Raw genomic sequence first — 18,769 nt, 5'->3', positions numbered from 1 at the left:
CGATCACCCAGAGGGACGGGGAGGGGTAGGATGGAGGGGGCTGGGGTGGGAGGGAGGCCCGAATGGAAGGGAGGCCCGAATGGAAGGGATATACGTGTATATAGGTGATTCACTGTTGGACAAAAGAAGTTAACACAGCATTTTAAAGCAATTATATGCCCATTAAAAAATAAACAGAACTCTGGAGAAGGGAATGGCAGCCCACTCTAGTATTCTTGCCTGGAAAATCCCATGGACAGAGGAGCTTGGCGGGCTACAGTCCATGGGGTCATGAGTCGGACACGACTTAGCCACCACCATGGAATGTTTAGATGATAAAACACAAGCAGTATGTACAGCAGAGTAACACATGGGTTTACTGTAGAGAAAGTATCAGTTACCCTGGTTTTTGTTTTAAAATCCTTTCCCCTGAGAAGTGAGAGCTATTGGTACTGAACAACAAAGTGCAGTCCAGAAAGATGGTGGTCATAACCATGGCTAAATAAAATAAATAAAATTAAAAAAAAAAATAAACAGAAGATCATTAATGACGAAAAAATCTAAAAACAGAACTACTATTTGCCCTAGGAATCCCTTACTGGGCATATAACCTGAGAAAACCATAATTCAAAAAAAAAAACACCACATGCACCCCAACGTTCGATGCTGTACTATTTACGGTAGTCATGGAAGCAATCTAGATGTCCAACCTCAGATGAAATGAATAGGAAGACACGGTACATACATACGATGGAATATTACTGAGCCATAAAAGGAAGGAATTCAGTCAGTTGAACTGAGGTAGATGTATCTAGAGCCTCTCATACAGAGTGAATAAGCCAGAGAAAGAAAAATAAATATCATATATTAATGCTTAATTAGAATCCAGAAATACAGTGCTGATGAACCTATCTGCAGGGCAGGAATACAGACACGGATATAGAGAAAAGACCTGTGGACACAGTGGGGGATGGGGACACTATTCATCACAGTGGGATGAGTTGAAAGAGTAGCACTGGAATGTATACATTACCCCGTGTAAAACCAATAGCTGCTGGGAAGCTGTCGTGTAGCACAGGGAAATTAGCTCCGTGCTGTGTGGCAACCTAGAGGGGTGGGATGGAGGCTCAAGAGGAAGGAGACACGGTTACACATAGAGCTCAGTCTCTTTTCTGGATAGCAGAAACTAACACGACACAATAAAGCAATTATACTCCAACTGAAAAAAAAAGAAAAGAAAACCTATGCAGAGCACTACTTTACATAAATCATAGCCAAGATCTTTTTTGATCCACCTCCTAGATTAATGAAAATGAAAAATAGAAGACACACGGGATCTAATTAAACTGAAAAGCTTTTGCACAGCAAAGGAAACCATAAACAGGACAGAAAGAGAATCTTCAGAATGGGAGAAAATATTTGCAAAGGACACAAGTGACAAAGGATTAATATCCCAAGTACACAAGCAGCTCATGCAGTTCAATACGAAAAACAAACAAACAACCCAATCAAAAAATGGCAGAAGACCTAAATAGACATTTCTCCAAAGAAAACATACAGATGGCCAACAAACATATGAAGAGATGCTCAACTTCACTAATTATTAGAGAAATGCAAGTCAAACTACAATGAGGCATCATCTCACACTTCAGAATGAATGGCCACCATCAAAAAATCTACAAGCATTAAATGTCTAAGAGGGTGTGGAGAAAAGGGGACCTTCTTGCACTATTGGTGGGAATTTAAGTTGACACAGCTACTCTGGAGAACAGTATGGAAATTCCCTGAAAAACTGAAACTAGAACTACCATTCAGTTCAGTTCAATTCAGTCGCTCAGTCGTGTCCGACTCTTTGCGACCCCATGAATTGCAGCATGCCAGGCCTCCCTGTCCATCACCAACTCCCGGAGTTCACTCAGACTCACGTCCATCGAGTCAGTGATGCCATCCAGCCATCTCATTCTCTGTCGTCCCCTTCTCCTCCTGCCCCCAATCCCTCCCAGCATCAGGGTCTTTTCCAATGAGTCAACTCTTCACATGAGGTGGCCAAAGTACTGGAGTTTCAGCTTTAGCATCATTCCTTCCAAAGAACACCCAGGACTGATCTCCTTTAGAATGGACTGGCTGGAACTACCATATGACCCAGCAATTCCATTACTGGGCACATAACCTGGTAAAACCATAATTCAAAAAGACACATGCGCCCCAACGTTCACTGCAGCACTGCTTACAATAGCCAGGACATAGAAGCAACCTAGATGTCCAGCGACAGCTGAATGGACTAAGATGTGGTACATATATACAACGGAATATTACTCATTCGAAACCGGGTCATTATTAGTGATGTAGATGGACCTAGAGTCTATGATACAGAGTGAAGTAAGTCAGAAAGAGAAAACTAAGTACTGGATATTAAGGCACATACGTGGAATGTAGGTGAACCTATCTGCTGGGCAGGGACAGAGATGGAGGTGTAGAGAGCAGATGTGTAGACACAAGGTGGATGGGGGTGGGGCGGGGTGGGATGAACTGGGAGATTGGGACTGACGTGTATACACTGCCATGGGTAAAACAGATAGCTCGTGGGAACCTTCGGGAAGGTCCCCACCTGTGCAGGGAGCTCATCTCAGGGCTGTGGTGACCTTAGAGGGGTGGGATGGAGGTTCAGGAGGGAGGTGATATACTGTATTCTTATAAGTGATTCACTTAGTTGTACAGCAGAAAGCAATACAACACTGTAAAGCAATTATACCCCAATTAAAGAAAAAATTAAATTATCATTAAGGGGATGGGGAGAGGGATAAATTAGGCGACTGGGACTGACATATAGACAGTACTATAAAATAACTAACAACCTACTTATAGCACAGGAACTCTACACAATACTCTGTAATGACCTAGAAAAGAGTGGATATACGTATATGTGGGGCTTACCTGGTGGGAGAAAAAAACTGCAGGTCAACATACTAGCAAACCAAATTCAACATATTAAAAGAATAATACACCAAAACCACAAGGGATTTATTTCTGGAAAGTAAGGACGTTTCCATGTGAAAATCAATCAATGCAATAAACCACATTAACAAAATGAAGAACAAAAACCATATAATCATCTCAAATACATGCAGAAAAACCATTTAACAAAACTCAGTGCCTTTCACGAGAAAAACTCAACAAAGATTAAAAAAAAAAACCTCCTCAAGATAATAAAGGCCATATATGAAAAGCCCACAGCTATTAGCTATCATCAAACTCAATGACAAAAAACTGAAAGTTTTACCTCTCAGATCAGGAACAAGACAAGAATGCCCACTTCTGCCACTTGCTAGTCAACACAGTACTGGAAGTTCTAGCCATGGCCATTAGAGCAAGGGAAAAGAAAAGAAAAAAGTAACCGAACTGGAGAGGAAGAAATAAAACTATCTCAGTTTGCAGATGACATGATCTTATACCATAAAGAAAACCATAAAGACTGTACCCAAAAAACCTGTTAGAAAAAATGGATTCAGCAAAGTTGCAGGATATGAGATCAACATCCCCAAATCAGTTGTACTTCTGCACACTTAAAAAGCAACCTGAAAGGGGAATGAAGAAAACAATCCCGTTTGCAATAGAATAAAAAAGGATAAAATACTTAGAAATAAACATAACCGAAGGAGCAAGACTTGTACACTGAAAACTACATGATCCTTAGACTCTCTCAGACAGTAAGAATCTGCCTGCGATGCGGGAGACCCAGGTTCGATTCCTAGGTAGGGAAGATCCCTTGGAGAAAGTAATGGCAACCCACTCCAGGATTCTTACCTGGAGAGTGCCATGGAAAGAGGAGCCTGGCGGGCTACAGTCCATGGGGTCAAAAAGAGCTGGACACGACTGAGCAACGAACACTTTCACACTTTCAGACTCATTTCTCAACAAACTGGAAAACAACACGCGGTGAGAAATGTGAGCGCCTGCGCACTGCTGGTGGGACCAAGAGCGGCACAGCCGCTGCGTTAACGAGCATGGTAGTTTCTCGAAACTTAAACAGCACCAGGATCTGGCGATTTCACTTCTGAAAGTAAAAGCAGGAACACGAACAGATACTTCTCCACTCTTGTTCATAGCAGCATTATTCACAATAGTCAGAAGGCAGAAGCAACCCAAATGCCCACCATTTGGGTGGATAAGATACAATACGGTATACACATACATTAAAATAAATATCCAGCCTCAAAAAGAAGAAAATTCTCACACGTGCGACAACACAGACAAACCTTGAAAAATATGCTAAGTGAAATAAGTCAAAAGGGCAAATAGAGTATGATTCCACTCAAGGAGGTACTTATTTATGTAGCCGAGTTCAGAGACGGAAAGCAGAATGGTGCTGCCAGAGGCTCGGTGCAGGGAGAATGGGGAGTTCTGGTCTAACGGGTACAGAGGTTTCTGCAGGATGAAAATGTTCTGGAGATGGATAGTAGTAACCGTCCTGCGACAGTGCGAATGTAACTCATGCCACTTAACTGCACACCTAAAGTGACTAAAATAAGTCTCATGTTATACACATTTTACCACAAACAAGAACAACAAACTTCTTGACTTTGCCCTTTTCTCCCTTCTCACCTAAAATTTTTGTAAAAGTCATTTCTATTCCCCTCCCTTGCTCTTCCATAGAAACTTTCTCTGAAAAATCTCTCATTCTTTTTACATCTCCAAGTTCAATGGTCACTTTTAAGTCTCACTTACTCTATTCTACTATTATCTCTGACAGAGACCCTAAGGTCCTTTTTCCTCCATGACCTCCCAGTCCTCTCTCTCCAACTACCCCGCTTTTTAAGAATCTTCCTTTGTTCTGCCCTGTTGCACCAGGGTTTTGCTCTCAGTCTCCTTATTTTACCACTCTTCTCAAGGCAATCCCAGCTACTCTTTTGGTCTTAACTGTCCCCTCCATGCCTAATTTTCAACAGGGTGAAATAAGTCTGTTTCCCTCTACAGTGGTATTAGAATCAGGTTCCAAGTATATTTTCTTCCTCATTCTGATTCCTATTCAGTCTAGTTGGAATATGAACTACCTTTTCTTTCCTCAACTAGACTTGTGATTTCAGAAGACAAGGACTAAATCTTTTCATTTGAATTAAACTCTAGGCCGGCACTACCCAACAGAACTTTCTGCAACTGCAGAAATGTTTTATATTTGCACTGTTCAGTATAAATAAGCCACATGTGGCCCCCAAGCACCTAAAATGTGGCTAGTACAGCTGAAGAACTGAATTTGTAGTTTTAATTTACAGTTACATAGTCACATAGGGCTAGTGGGTAACTGGACAGTTTTGCTCTAGAAATCCCTCAGTAATACTGTATTCTAGTCTGCCTCAGGTTACTTTAGTACTGTTTTTCCTTGTCACAGAGACAAGAATATGAAATAGCCTGACCCACTAAGGCTAGATATTGGTCCTTATAACTTTCCCCATCAAAGAACATAAAACACTTGTGCCAATTCTGGGTTTCTCATATAATCTCTGTGACGGGTTTAGTTTTCAAGTGCTGTTCTTCAGTCTGATGCATTGAAACAATTCCATTAAGTTAAAGATTTCAAAGAAAAAGAAAGCATCCTACCATTTTCACAATGTAGTGGGCCATGGCATGCAAGTGTCGAGTGGAAGTGCCACTACCAATCACAAAGTAATCTGTATATTTCATTTCTGGAGGAACTTTGATGACACAAATGTCTCTTGCATTTTCTTGCCTCAGAAGTGAAACCAGCATATCGATGTCAAACTTGGGACCAGCGTGATCTGAAATGCACAAAGATGTGGTTGTGTCAGGTGGCCAAGAGAAGACAGACGTGCTGTGCACTCAGAAATGCAGGCAGCTGACAGCAAAACTACTCCTCTGGGAAGGTGTTCAGATCTGAAATGTTTTGTAAAACAACAGGGCCCAGGCCTCCTGGAAGTTGAACCTGGGCTCTGGCTTCATATAGCACTGCTCAATTTTTCTGGGAAGGCGCTCAGGTCACAGAGAGCCACCACATCCCCTCCTATTAGCAAATGCTAGTACCATACACCAGCAATAACCGCTGCTGTTCCAGTACTTGAGGAGACAAGTAACACTGCTCAAGCAGAGGAGGTACACAAAGAGAGGAAAATAGAAGCACAATTTGGGGAGGTGGTAATACCCTGGGACATATTAAACTGAATTCCAGCCAGAAAGGGTCACAGAACTAGCACTGGGAACTGGAATTCTTAGGTATTATCTGGCCCACAACCTTCATCTGAGAAACTCGGACCTAGCCAAGTATGTGTGGCCCCAGACCTACCAATTCGAGGGCTAGAAGTTTAACAGCAGTTCTCATTCTGAACTCTCAAGTTTTTCTTACAATGTCATCTGGGTTATGTAACAACTGTTATCTGTGAAAATCTTCCCCCTTCCCCCCTCCCTGGAGATTTAGATACTTGGATTGTCACCGTGATGTATTATATTATAGCCTCTGGACTTACAGTTCTCTTAAGCTTTAAAGTTGACTTCCAAGGTGCTAGATGTTAACCTCTCCCTCTCATCTTTCACAGGTGTGATCTGTTTACCAACTCTCAAGCGTCTAAAAACTTACACAAATCAGAGGCCCTTAAATTGGCCATATCTCCTATTAGCGCTTCTTGCTGCTGCTACTGCTAAGTCGCTTCAGTCGTGTCCGACTCTGTGCGATCCCGTAGACGGCAGCCCACCAGGCTCTCCCGTCCCTGGGATTCTCCAGGCAAGAACACTGGAGTGGGTTGCCATTTCCTTCTCCAATGCATGAAAGTGAAAAGTGAAAGTGAAGTCGCTCAGTGGTATCCGACTCTTAGCGACCCCATGGACTGCAGCCTACCAGGCTCCTCCATCCATGGGATTTTCCAGGCAAGAGTACTGGAGTGGGGTGCCACTGCCTTCTCCATTAGCGCTTCTTACTGCACCCTTTAGCCCCCAGCCCCCAGCTCCTCCTCAGAATACTCACGCCCCAACAACTCTCGACAAGTCCATTTCTCGGGACCCTAGGAAGAGAGTGAAGGGAGATGAGGACGTTGAGGGTGTGATGCCAAGAGTCCGGCGTGGCTATTCAGACGGACGCCTGGGGTTTCGGAGACTGATTCAGTTCATCTCTTGGTCTCACTGTGAAATGCAAAGCTGGTGCCAACAACCTTTGCAGGCCGTTCCGGTTCTGCTTTGTATAAGTTTTGGGACCCCAAGAAAAATGCAGAGAGGAGAACTCAGCATCCACGAAGGACCCGCCTCCCTACTCCATGCCCGTACCTGCGGTGCCAGACTCCGGGAGTCCCTCGCCGGCCGTCCCCTCCGCCTGCTCCTCCAGGCCTGGCCCGCCGTGCAGGCCGCGAGCTCGGTCCAGGGCCAGGCAGGCCCTGCCGAGTGTTGCCCTCGCCGTAGGCCTTCCCACGGCCAGCAGCCGAAGACGGGGCGCGGCACTAGCCGCGGGCCACGCGCGAGGGAAAACGGCCCTGCGGTACAGCTGGGCCCAGAGTCGCAGCGCCACAAAGCTGCCGGGCCCCATCGTAATAGCCTTGCGTCGACTCATGGGGCGGGGCTTAATGGGGCTCGTGCAGGTGTGCGGCTTTCGATTGGCTAGGTCAATGCGGCGGGGCACGGAAAATTGACGTCAGGAGCGTGGGCGTGGCCAGAAGGTGGGCCGTGGGCGGAGTATGAAAACCAGGCAGGGGAGGAGGATGGTAACCCAACAGTGACCCGGAAGACTTTAGGTATTAGGCAAATATTATTTTTTGAAGTGACTTTGTAATTTACACTACATTTTTGCTGTGATGATTCTGTTTCTAAACATATAAGATTGCAAGCTTGAGGACTAATTTTACGTTTAGGTATAACACATTGATAAATATCTGAAGTAATGCATATTCGTCAGAGTAGGTTTTTCTTTGATAATATTTTGACTTTTCTCACCATAGATAGTTATCCTAATTACTAACTAAGCCATAGTAACTGTATGTTCAATAGCAGTCTTCCACCAAACACCCGGATTTGCTTTTGACAAACGACATTGGCACTTAAACATCCATAGTAATGAACAATATGAAAATCATTATATCTTTTCTAAATTAATATTTTACTAATTGAGTCTCTAATGAATCAAACTTCTAACATTTCAAGTAAAAAAAAAAAAAAAGACATAAAATAAATTTAAACCAGGCAAGTTTTCCCTACTTGGTTATGAATTTTTTTTCCCCCTGGCTAGCATTCACATGTTTCAAGTAAACACTCATTTGCTTTGTTCTTACTTCATTCTTTCTACATTTAAAAATGTTTACTATATACAAGCTGCTGAAACACATGAAGAGAAACAGTTTGCCATTAGCCTTCTTTGCCCAATGGTGGTTTCTTTGTGTTTTATTACTGCTAAGGCAACAATACAAAAGTATTTTAAAATTTAGTAGGAGTTTTTTACTTTTCTAGAAAAGTGGACTAGAATTATCCCAGTATATATGTATCTAATTCATAATCTAACATTTGGGAGAAGAGGAGCAAAAGAAAAGGAAATGTAATAGTTAATCCAATGTAATCCTAAAGTTCCCAATCTCTTAGGCTTCACTCCATGCCTTTTGCCTCCAGATCCATCTAGAAATCTGAAATTGGTCAAAATAGAGAGATAATTAAATAGAAAAGGTGTTGTGGAACAGACAGGTTAGTTTAAAAGGGGAGAGTTTTATCAGAAATTATTTTTACACATTTTAATAACAGAAATCACAATGTAAAGCTTAAAAAAAGAAGCCTTTCTCTTTCTCCTCACTCCAAGCTCTGTCTCACAACTGGATATACTGTTTCAACATCATTAGCAATCAAAGAAATGCGAATAAAAGCAACAAAGAGATTGGCACCAATCAATAACATGTGGCAGTAGCAAGAGGGGATTGGCATTCTGATACATTGTGAAGGGGTGTAAAATGTCACTGCTCCTTTCTCAGAAATCTCAAAATACATCTGTTCTTTCTTCAAATAATTCTACTTCTATGAATTTTTCCTTAGAAATAATTTTTCCTTTTCAATAAAATATCTAGATTCTAGGGAATTCCCTGGTGGCTCAGTGGTAAAGAGTTTCCCCACCAATGCCAGAGACAAGGGTTTGATCCCTGATCCCACATGCCTTGGAGTAGCTGGGCTTGTGTGCCATAACTATTGAGCCTGTGCGCTAGAGCCTGGGAGTCGCAACTACTGAGCCCATGTGCCGTAACTACTAAAGTACGCGTGCCCTGGAGCCCCTGCTACGCAATAAGAGAAGCCACTGCAATGAAAAGCCCATGCACTGCAACCAGAGAGCAGCCCCTTCTGGCCATAACTGGAGAAAGCCCACACGGCAATGAATACATCTTTTATAAATAAATAAATAAAATTTAAAAATAAAACATCTGGATTCTAGTAGTTTCACAAGGAGAATTTAGGGATTAGGAATTAGGTTTTGTAGGAGTCAGAGCACTAGCATTCACCTTGCGTTGCCTTGCTCTGTAGTGACACACTGTGTCCTCTTTGTATTGTTACTATTTTTTCTTGATGTCTCCATTCACCAAAATGTAAATAGTATGAAGGCAGAAATTTTTGTTTAGTAACTGTTCTCTCCATGGTGTCTAAAGCTGAATGTACAAAAGATGCTTCTGTTGATGACATTGGACTTAGGACATAGTCCATTACCAAAGAAATTATCAAGATTCCCTCGCAAATTGGAAAGACCATGAGGAAAATCTGCTGTCCTGGGATGGGAGGCAGAGGTAGAAAGGACCATTTGGAACACATGTTTAGGTCAGCCCTTAGTTACACTCTCCAGTGGACTTATTTTAGGCCAATGGACTGTACCCTGGGGCTCACCTCAGTGAGAATAAGGACTGCTGAGTTGCAGTTCAGGATTGAATCATAGGATGTGAGAGCTGAAAGAAACCCAGGGAGGAAAACTGATTTGCCTGTGGCCAAGCTGGAACCAGAAGCTGATTCTGAACTCCAGCATGCTAACTTCTGAAAGGAAGAGGCTAGTAGATGAAGGGAGCAAATATTATAGCTCAAGTACCTGGAACAGTGCCAAGTACCTAGTAGCCACTCCAAATGGTCGATACATTACTTACTTGCTTTTAAAGAACTCCAGGCATTCATTTTTAAAAATTAAAAACAACAGAAACTAAATAAGCACCTGTGTGTACCACCACAAATATTCACACTGCTTCAAGTTATTTTTTTAATAATAAGAATAAAGTGTTACAGATAAAGTTAAGTCTCATCTTCTTCACTTCCATTTCCCCACAAACATGAATTTGGTGCTTCTCCCAGAATTTGCCATCAGTTCCGTGTTCCACTGGTTTTTCACATCCCAAACCTGTTTTACCACCTGCGTTTGGCATCTCATTTAATGGGATCATCACACACACACCCCCAATTCTCCTAAACTCTGGACTGCATTCACCGCAGGATCTTTCTGCAACAACTATTCCCTTGTCAAATCCTGTTTATGCTACTTCTAAAATACTTTTTGAATCCAACTTCTTGTCTTCATTCTCATTGTTCCTTCCTTCGTCTGAGACCTCAATAACTTTTGGCTCATTACTGGGACAGACTCCTACCTGGGTCTCCTGTCTCTAATCCGTCTCTATTCTTTCCATCCTCCATCCTGCTAACTAAAATTATTTTAGCCTCATCTGCTCTTTGCTGTTTTCCAAACACGCCATAACCTTTCCATGCTGAGCTTTGCACATACTATTCCATGCCATGTTTCTAGAATGCCCTTCTTCCACCTTTGCACATGACAAACTCAGACCCACTCTGTAAAACCTACTTTAAACATTAAGATATCTACCCTGACTCTCTCAGATGGTCCTTCCAAAACCCTTCATCCCTTCGTTCATAAATGTCTTTAACATTTACCATGTTTGATTGGATGATATAACCCATTTGAAAAGACTTAGATTTCCAGCTCTTCTGTTTACTAGCAGTGTAAGACTGAAGTCCATTAATCTCCTTGAGCCTTTTATTTATCACTTCCTCTCAGTGCTTTTTCCAGCACTGATACAACTGCTGATACGATCCCACAACATTTTGGACTTTCAAATACAAATATATGGATGTGTGCATGTGTGTGTGTGTATGCGTGCGCACGCTCAGTTGCTCAGTTGTGTCCTACTCTTTTGTGACCCCATGGACCATGGCCCGCCAGGCTCCTCTGTCCGTGGGATTTCCCAGACAAGAATACTGGAGTGGGTTGCCACTTCCTAATCCAGGCGATCTTCCCAACCCAGGGATCGAACCCATGTCTCTCGCATCTCCTGCATTCGTAGGCAGGTTCTTTACCACTGCGCCGCCTGGGAAGCCCCATATGATATGGAGGACGTTTACTCTGCTCATCCTCTCTCCTTCTGTCTGAAAGCTCCTAAGGGGCAGGGACTATTCACCTTTCCCCTCCCTGCCCTCGCCCTGCGCCTGGCACTGGAAACCTTGGTGAGCCTCCTTGAGAAGATAGTGAATCACAAGTCTACTGTATGATCCACTGGATAGGTGGGTGACCTCTGTGTGCAAGCTGCACAGTAAGAAGAAAGTATACTCTTCATTGTGAAGATGAGTACGTGTAGGGCTGGTAGCCTTCAAGTCCCTATCAATTCCTGTCGGCCGTGGGAGAAAAGATAGCCTCGTTGCCTGTCAGCACCCAGGAAACCGAGGGAACAACGTGGGTGCTCAGAGACCCAGCTCTGGAGTGAGCGACAGTTCTGAAATCTGAGGGAAAAGACCTGCCTAAGCCAAAAGGTGGGAATGTGAGCCTGCACCTTCACCCAAAAAACAGGCTCATTGGAAAAACGGTGGAGGAGTTTCCTCCCACAGAGGAGCCTCCTCCTTGAGAGGCCCCTGGCAGGCGGGACTCTGTGATGCCCTTAAACCACAGGCTCCATGCTTCCTGGGATGCCAACAATTCATCCCATTGCCAACCTCAGTACCCACTCCAGGCTGCACTCGTGTCCTTGCAGCATGGAGGGCACGACTAGCAAATGGACAGAAAACATCTGAGCAGCAGGCAACACAGACTCCACACTCTGCGGGCAGGTGGGATGAAGAAAGACAGAAGTGCCGACCTCTAGGTTTATAAAACAATGAGTCCCTGTCACCCAACTTCTGCTTAAATGGATTTTCCCTCTTCCAATCAGGAGACTACAAAAAGGAGGACAAAGTAACTTTTAAATAGAAATACACAAATGTAGCACTTCTAGAACTAATTTATGAAAGAGGTAATTTTAATCCTAGCCCTTCCCTCTGCAAGGTCTCCCGAAAGCAGAAACAGTACAATGAGAATGGAAATCTGAGGAAATGGGTGAAACTTAAAATGAGGCAGGAATATTGGCCGACAGCTGCAACTGCCCAGTTACTGCCCAGTTGTGGAATGAGCTGCCCTGTGAGGTTGGGAAGGGTAGCTGAGCTGCAGAGAAGTGGTCCCCACCTATTTCACTATAATGAATAACTAAAAATTGTGGCTATGTAGGTATTAGTCATTGAACACATGCATGACAAAAAGCTGCTGTGAACAAAGCAACTCTTTTAAATAAAATTATATTGAATTGTGATATATCCTTTGCAACCAAAAGATCCAGCCATTAGGAAACACAGAAGCATAGTAAATTCATGCATGGAGTAAGCAAAGACTGGACTCGATAAACTTCCTAGTCCCCAAATTGTATGAATTCATCCATTCATTTATTAAACAATGATGTATTAGTTGCAGCATTACGTGTCCCGGAGTCAAATGTGGGTCTATCAGGAAAACCTGCTCAGCCTTTCCCTAGTTTAGCCTGCTCTTTTTCTTCCTCTCTGTTCTCTCTGATGCAGGGTCCTGAGGTACCTCTGGTTTCATCTCCCAAACCAGCACCCCCGACCCCTCCCCAATCCCTGAAGCTAGCTGCAGCTTCCCCCCTTCCTACCTTCCCACGATGCTCCAGGAAACAAGTTCAGGACCCTCTTGACTTTGCTGCTAACAGAACGAACAGGAGGCTCCTCAGTTAACACACCAAGGGTGTATTAAGATCCACAAACTTCAAAGTCCATGTAGTCATGAACACTGGTTAATTTATAATTCCTGATGCCCTCAGGAAGCCGCTTCAGCCATCCATTCTCAGCACCCCAAAGAGAGAGATTATCAAACCATCCTCCCCTTCTGATTCTGTCTTTAAAAAGCAACCAAGGACTTAAAGTCCACACCCAATAGCAGATGTCTCTGTTCTCAAACAGGGACATTTTGCATTTCTGAGAACCTCTCTGATGGGTGACAGTCTTTCCCCTGAGTCTTTACTAGGTAGGAGAGAAGACCTGTAAAATTGCTTTCATTAACTAACTTTAAGGACTTGTTGCCAACAAGCTGGGTCTAACATCACAGAAAATGATAAATCACAGATAATGAGAAACTGCTATTTTGGAATCATTTTCATGAGAATGGAACATCCCACTCATGCCTAAAAACTCGATGAACGTGGGTCGATTCACACTGAGAAGTGGTTTTGCTATCCCTCCTGCAGCTGAAGCAACACTTCAGATAAAGGTGTTTCAGAGACAACTCTCTACATTTACCTCAACTGCACAGTCTAATGAGCAAGGCCCCTGAGTGTGCTGCTCAGCCCTGCTGGTCATTAGATGGTGACACTCTTCAGGGAACCTGAAACAGCATTAATAACAGGACATGTTTCTCCTTTGTTTACACAACCCTTTTGAGTGATTGACCAACAACAGCCCCCATGAAACTCCACCTGTGGCACTATATGATCACTCAGAGGCTCTGTGGCCCTCCTGACCCCCCAAGAAATCAGACCCCCCCACCCCTGCCCCCTCACAAGACCATGAGTTGTTTTCTTTCAGCCCAAATCTGATTTCTGATGAGCCTCTGATTTCTTTTCTGATCAGATGCCTTGATAATCCAGTACAGATCTGGCTCAGCTTTTCCTTTTTTTTTTGATCCCAGTTTTATGAGTTGCCTCCCTTTTGTAATTATTATTCCAAGACTTGAATAATTCAGAAGAGCAGATGTGTGTGACCGTTGACGGCTGACCTCCCAGGGACTGGCTCAGAGCAAGCAAGCTCAGGCTCCTCAGCAATGGCCCCCTCCTCTGATTGGATCCCCGCCTTCGAGGGCTTGCAGTCTCACTCCAAGTCACCTTGGCAGAAGGGTGCCCAGAGTGGCACCCATCAGAGGAGCTGAGGGGACACCTCACTGAACCTGAAACTTCACCTTTAAAACAGCGAAACCGACAAAGGTCCATATACTCAAAGCTATGGTTTTTCCAGTAGTCATGTACAGATGTGAGAGTTAGACCATAAAGAAGGCTGAGCACCAAAGAATTGATGCTTTCTAATGGTGGTGCTCGGAGAAGGCAATGGCAACCCACTCCAGTACTCTTGCCTGGAAAATCCCATGGATGGAGGAGCCTGGTCGGCTGCAGTCCATGAGGTCGCTAAGAGTCGGACACAACTGAGCGACTTCACTTTCACTTTTCACTTTCATGGATTGGAGAAGGAAATGGCAACCCACTCCAGTGTTCTTGCCTGGAGAATCCCAGGGACGGCAGAGCCTGGTGGGCTGCCGTCAATGGGGTCGCACAGAGTCGGACAAGACTGAAGTGGCAGCAGCAGCAGCAGCAGCTACAGTGGTGCTGGAGAAGACTCTTGAGAGTCTGTTGGACAGCAAGGAGATCAAACCAGTCAATCCTAAAGGAAATCAACCCTGAATATTCATTGGAAGGACTGATGCTGAAGTTCCAATACTTTGCCACCTGATGCGAAGAGCCTACTCATTGGAAAAGATCCTGAAGCTGGGAAAGATCGAAGGACAGAGGAGAAGAGGACGGCAGAGAATGAGATGGCATCACAGACTCAATGGACATGAATTTGAGCAATCTCTGGGAGACAGTGAAGGACAGGGTAGCCCGGTGTGGTGCAGTCCATGGGGTAACAAAGAGTCGGACATGACTTAGTGACCGAACAGCAACAACAACAACCTTTGGACCACATCTAAAGGGCAGCAGTGATAATACACATTCTTTTCCACTGTTGCAACAGGTCAATCCTCTTATCTCCTAGGTGGCTTCCCAAATTTATGCCACCAAAAAAATTCGGAGAAGTGTAACCAGTGAGTTTAGGAGCACTCCAGGCTGCTCCATTCAGGCTTCTTAAAATGCAGAGGGGCTTCCTTAGTCGCTGGGAGGCCAGTCATTGTGTGAGTGGCTTCTGTGGCTCCTGCATTTCCTTGTGACTCTCTTGGTCATGTTATTTGTTGCTCATGCAGCTGCTGCTGTCAAGACCAAGGTGACAACATCAACTGCACAGCCTTTCAGGGACCAATAACATTTATAGCATTTGCATGGCTCTATCAGATTCACTTATTTTCACAAACATACTTTTCAGTACCTACTATGTTCCAGGCACTATTCCAGGTGCTGCAGACAGGATCCTTGGCCTGAAGGGGCTTCCTTTCTGGTTTGGGAGATAAATAAACAACAATAAGAGCAGAAGCCAGGCGATTACCATCCCACCTGATAAGTGCTATAAAGGGTATAAAATACAGGCTGCTACGGGAGCATTAGTAGCATCTGACTGGGTGGCTGAGGCCAGGGAAAACTTTCTGTCTTGAAAGTAAACAAACCAACAAAAACCTAAGGTTGAGTAATTGTTGAAGCTAAAATAATGTCTTGAGAGTGGTTTCTCTCTCCTTTTGCATGCATCTGAAACTTTTTACTTTAAAAACAAAACCACAGTAACAGAAACTCTGCTCACTGTTTCTAACTGTGAGTATTATGGTTCTCAATTCTAGACGCTTTTATTAATAGAAAGAAGTCCATTTAAGCCAATGTTGGTTGTCTCTCATTCCCTCAAAATACTTTCAATTTCCTCGTCTTTAGCATTAAATGTATGAAGCATACGAAACTTATGTTTTGTATCTGACCATTCCAATATATTCAGGCTGGTTGCCAGCCTGACTCTTTTTATCATGTCTACAGATTCATTCATGAAGAATTATTTGCATATATGTCTAGTGAGTTATTGTTCTGTTATTTTAATTATGATCCCATATATCTTGAGATTTTATCTGTTGAAATTCTCTAAAACTTAGAGTTCCTGAAGAGAAGGTTTGTATTGCTTCTGCCAGATATGTGGAGCCATTCATTACTCACCGAGGGCCACTTTAAATGAAATGTTTAACTATGAATTTTTTCAGTACCAATACCAATTCTAAAACCACATGAGTACAGGCTTGTGGTTCGGAATTCTCAGAGGGGACTGTTCATTTCATTTCTCACTTCCACCCCTACCACCAGAGTCCTGAGCCAGCTCAGTCAAACATTTCTACTCTCTACCTCAATGAGGTGCATATTTGTCTATTTCACCCAGCGAGGATATCATTCCAGAATTCTGACTTTATGCAAGAAGCGGGTGGAGGGGGTTGTCCTTCCCTCCTGCCTGATCTTCATGTGTTTATCTTTAACCCAAAGAGCAAGTCTTTAAACCCAAGCTCTGGCATCCTAGGGATGCGTGTACACACAGACTAAACCCCTAGAAAGAACTCTGGTTTCACTGCTTGATGTCTCCTGTTTTCTCTAGATCTGTGTTTTTTTGAGATAGATTCTGGTCGTGAAAGCCTCTCCTTACTTTCCTGCCGGCTTGATCATGTTTTTATATCTTATTTATATCTTATTCAATATTTTCAGTCGAGTTGTAATGGGAGGAATATCTTTGAGCATTGGGCCCATCTAATGCTGGGAACTGAATCAACAATTGGGATTTTATCTTTTTTAGTCCCCCAAAGGGTCATTTTCATCTGACACTGAAGATCACTCACGACATGGGCACTAGCAGGTAAGCCCTCTCGATCTGGCCTGCCTCAATTTCAGCCCCACTGTTCTGAAGCCTTCGGAAGCAGACCCCTGGCCCTGTACCCCCAGATAGTCCTGACTCCTCTGAAAGTCCTTTGTTATAGGGCCAGTCAGAGGTCTTGGAATTATCTGAAGAGTCACAGGGGTACTGGGTTATTATTGTTCTAACTCTACAAGTTGTGGGTTTTTTCTTTTTTCCCAGAAAGAAAAACTTTCAATTTGCTAACTGTTAATTCCCATTTCCAAGGATAAAGTTGCCTTAATTGCGTGTGAAAAGGAAGAACTTAAGGAGTACAAATTTTTTATGGTTCTAGGTTTCATTCATTCTTCTTCTTTCCAATACTTTACAAACACTTAGGAAACAACCCTTTTTCCTTTGAAAATCAAGCATCTGTGAAGTCTGAAGGGTTTTTTTTTTTAAGTTTATCAAGTTTATATACATAATAAAGCAGGGATCCAGCAGATGAACTTGACACTGAGGAAATTAGACCACTTTCTACACTTAGAGATCATTCAAAGTCCAAAACTAAAAGCCAATGTATAACAGTCAGGGTACAATTTTTAACTTTTTTCTTTAAACCTACGGAGGTACCACGCAAACAGGATGCTTCTTAAATAATCGAGAAGAATCTTACATAATCTACATCATACCAAGATGCAGCAGTTGTTGTTGTTGTTAATGAGAGGATTTACCCTGCCCTTTGTTTTCTACAAAATAAGATATCTATGATTTCCTAAGAAGGAGGCTTCTGCTGGTAGGGGAGGCTTCCTGACTGAAGCCATGGTGGGAATCTTTGCTTCCTTCTTTTCATTCCCATTGCTCTCTTTAGGGTTCTGAAATAACGTGGTTATGATCAAAGTAAGACCCAAACACCTCTCCCAGGGGAACACATGGTAAAATGTTAAGAGTATCAACAGCTGTGATGGGACAAGCTCATGTTGGGCAAGTCACAGTGGCCTGGACTGACTGTAAGACAATAAATTTAAGCCAATCCCACATTGAAAGGATTCCAGTTGAGAAGCATTCTAAGTCTGTATTCTCTTTCACTGGGCACCCCTGCCTCCACTTTTCTTTCTCTCTGACATGTCCAGGCTCTCGCCGCACAGGCAACGACCGCGAGAAACACACAACACCACGAGCTTGCACCTGCCTGGAAAGCCCACGAGTCTCACGCTGAGAAGCCACACAAAGGCTTTTCCCTTGCTCGAGGACAAAACGGCTTGATCTCTGCTTTGCTTTTGTTTCACACTGGGTCTGCTCCCCTCTGCCAGATGACCACATCAAAAGTGATTCCTCTGGGGAAAGCACAGGCAGAACACTCTGACAGAATTCAAAGAAGATCTGTACATCTGAAACTAACACAACATTGTAAACCAACTGAAGTCCAGTATAAAACAGAAATTTTTTAAAAAAAAGAAAAGATACACGCCCCTCCATGTTCATAGCAGCACTATTTACAACAGCCAAGACAGGGAAGCAACCTAAATGCCCACTGACATGGAAATGTATAAAGACGTGGTCCATATATACAATGGAATGTTATTCAGTCATTAAAAAGAAGGAAATAATGCCTTCTGCAGCAACATGGATGGACCTAGAGATCATCATACTAAGTGAATTAAGTCAAACAAAGACAAATAGCATATGGTATCATTTATATGTGGAATCTAAAACAAATGATACAAATAAACGTATTTACAAAATAGAAACAGACTCACAGACTTCAAAAACAAACTCTGGTTACCAAAGGGGAAAGGTTGGGGGAGGGATAAATTAGGAGTTTGAAATTAACTTATATACCCTACTATATAGGGCTTCCCTGGTGGCTCCTACAATGCAGGAGATCTGGGTTTGATGCCTGGGTCAGGCAGAAATCAACAAGTACCTACTATAGAGCACAGGGAACCACACTCAGGATTCTGTAATAACCTAG

General features: G+C 43.3%; 1 protein-coding gene across 1 annotated transcript in view; it reads right to left on the bottom strand.

Moving 5' to 3' along the window:
- MALSU1 (mitochondrial assembly of ribosomal large subunit 1) overlaps nucleotides 1-8,114 on the bottom strand; it is a 27,992-nt gene extending 19,878 nt beyond the window's left edge. The window contains exons 1-2 of the mRNA XM_010839049.1: nucleotides 7,246-8,114; nucleotides 5,575-5,753 (exon numbers count right to left, since the gene is read on the bottom strand). Of these exons, the coding sequence (XP_010837351.1) occupies nucleotides 5,575-5,753; nucleotides 7,246-7,525 (459 nt within the window). The 5' untranslated portion in view covers nucleotides 7,526-8,114. The remainder of the gene's footprint in view (nucleotides 1-5,574; nucleotides 5,754-7,245) is intronic.
- Between the last annotated feature and the right edge of the window lie 10,655 nt (nucleotides 8,115-18,769).

This window comes from Bison bison, unplaced genomic scaffold (assembly GCF_000754665.1).
Source record: "Bison bison bison isolate TAMUID 2011002044 unplaced genomic scaffold, Bison_UMD1.0 scf7180017864109, whole genome shotgun sequence".
NCBI classification, from domain to species: domain Eukaryota; kingdom Metazoa; phylum Chordata; class Mammalia; order Artiodactyla; family Bovidae; genus Bison; species Bison bison.
The sequence above is the reverse complement of the archived record's forward strand: the minus strand, read 5'-3'. Positions and strand labels throughout refer to the sequence as shown.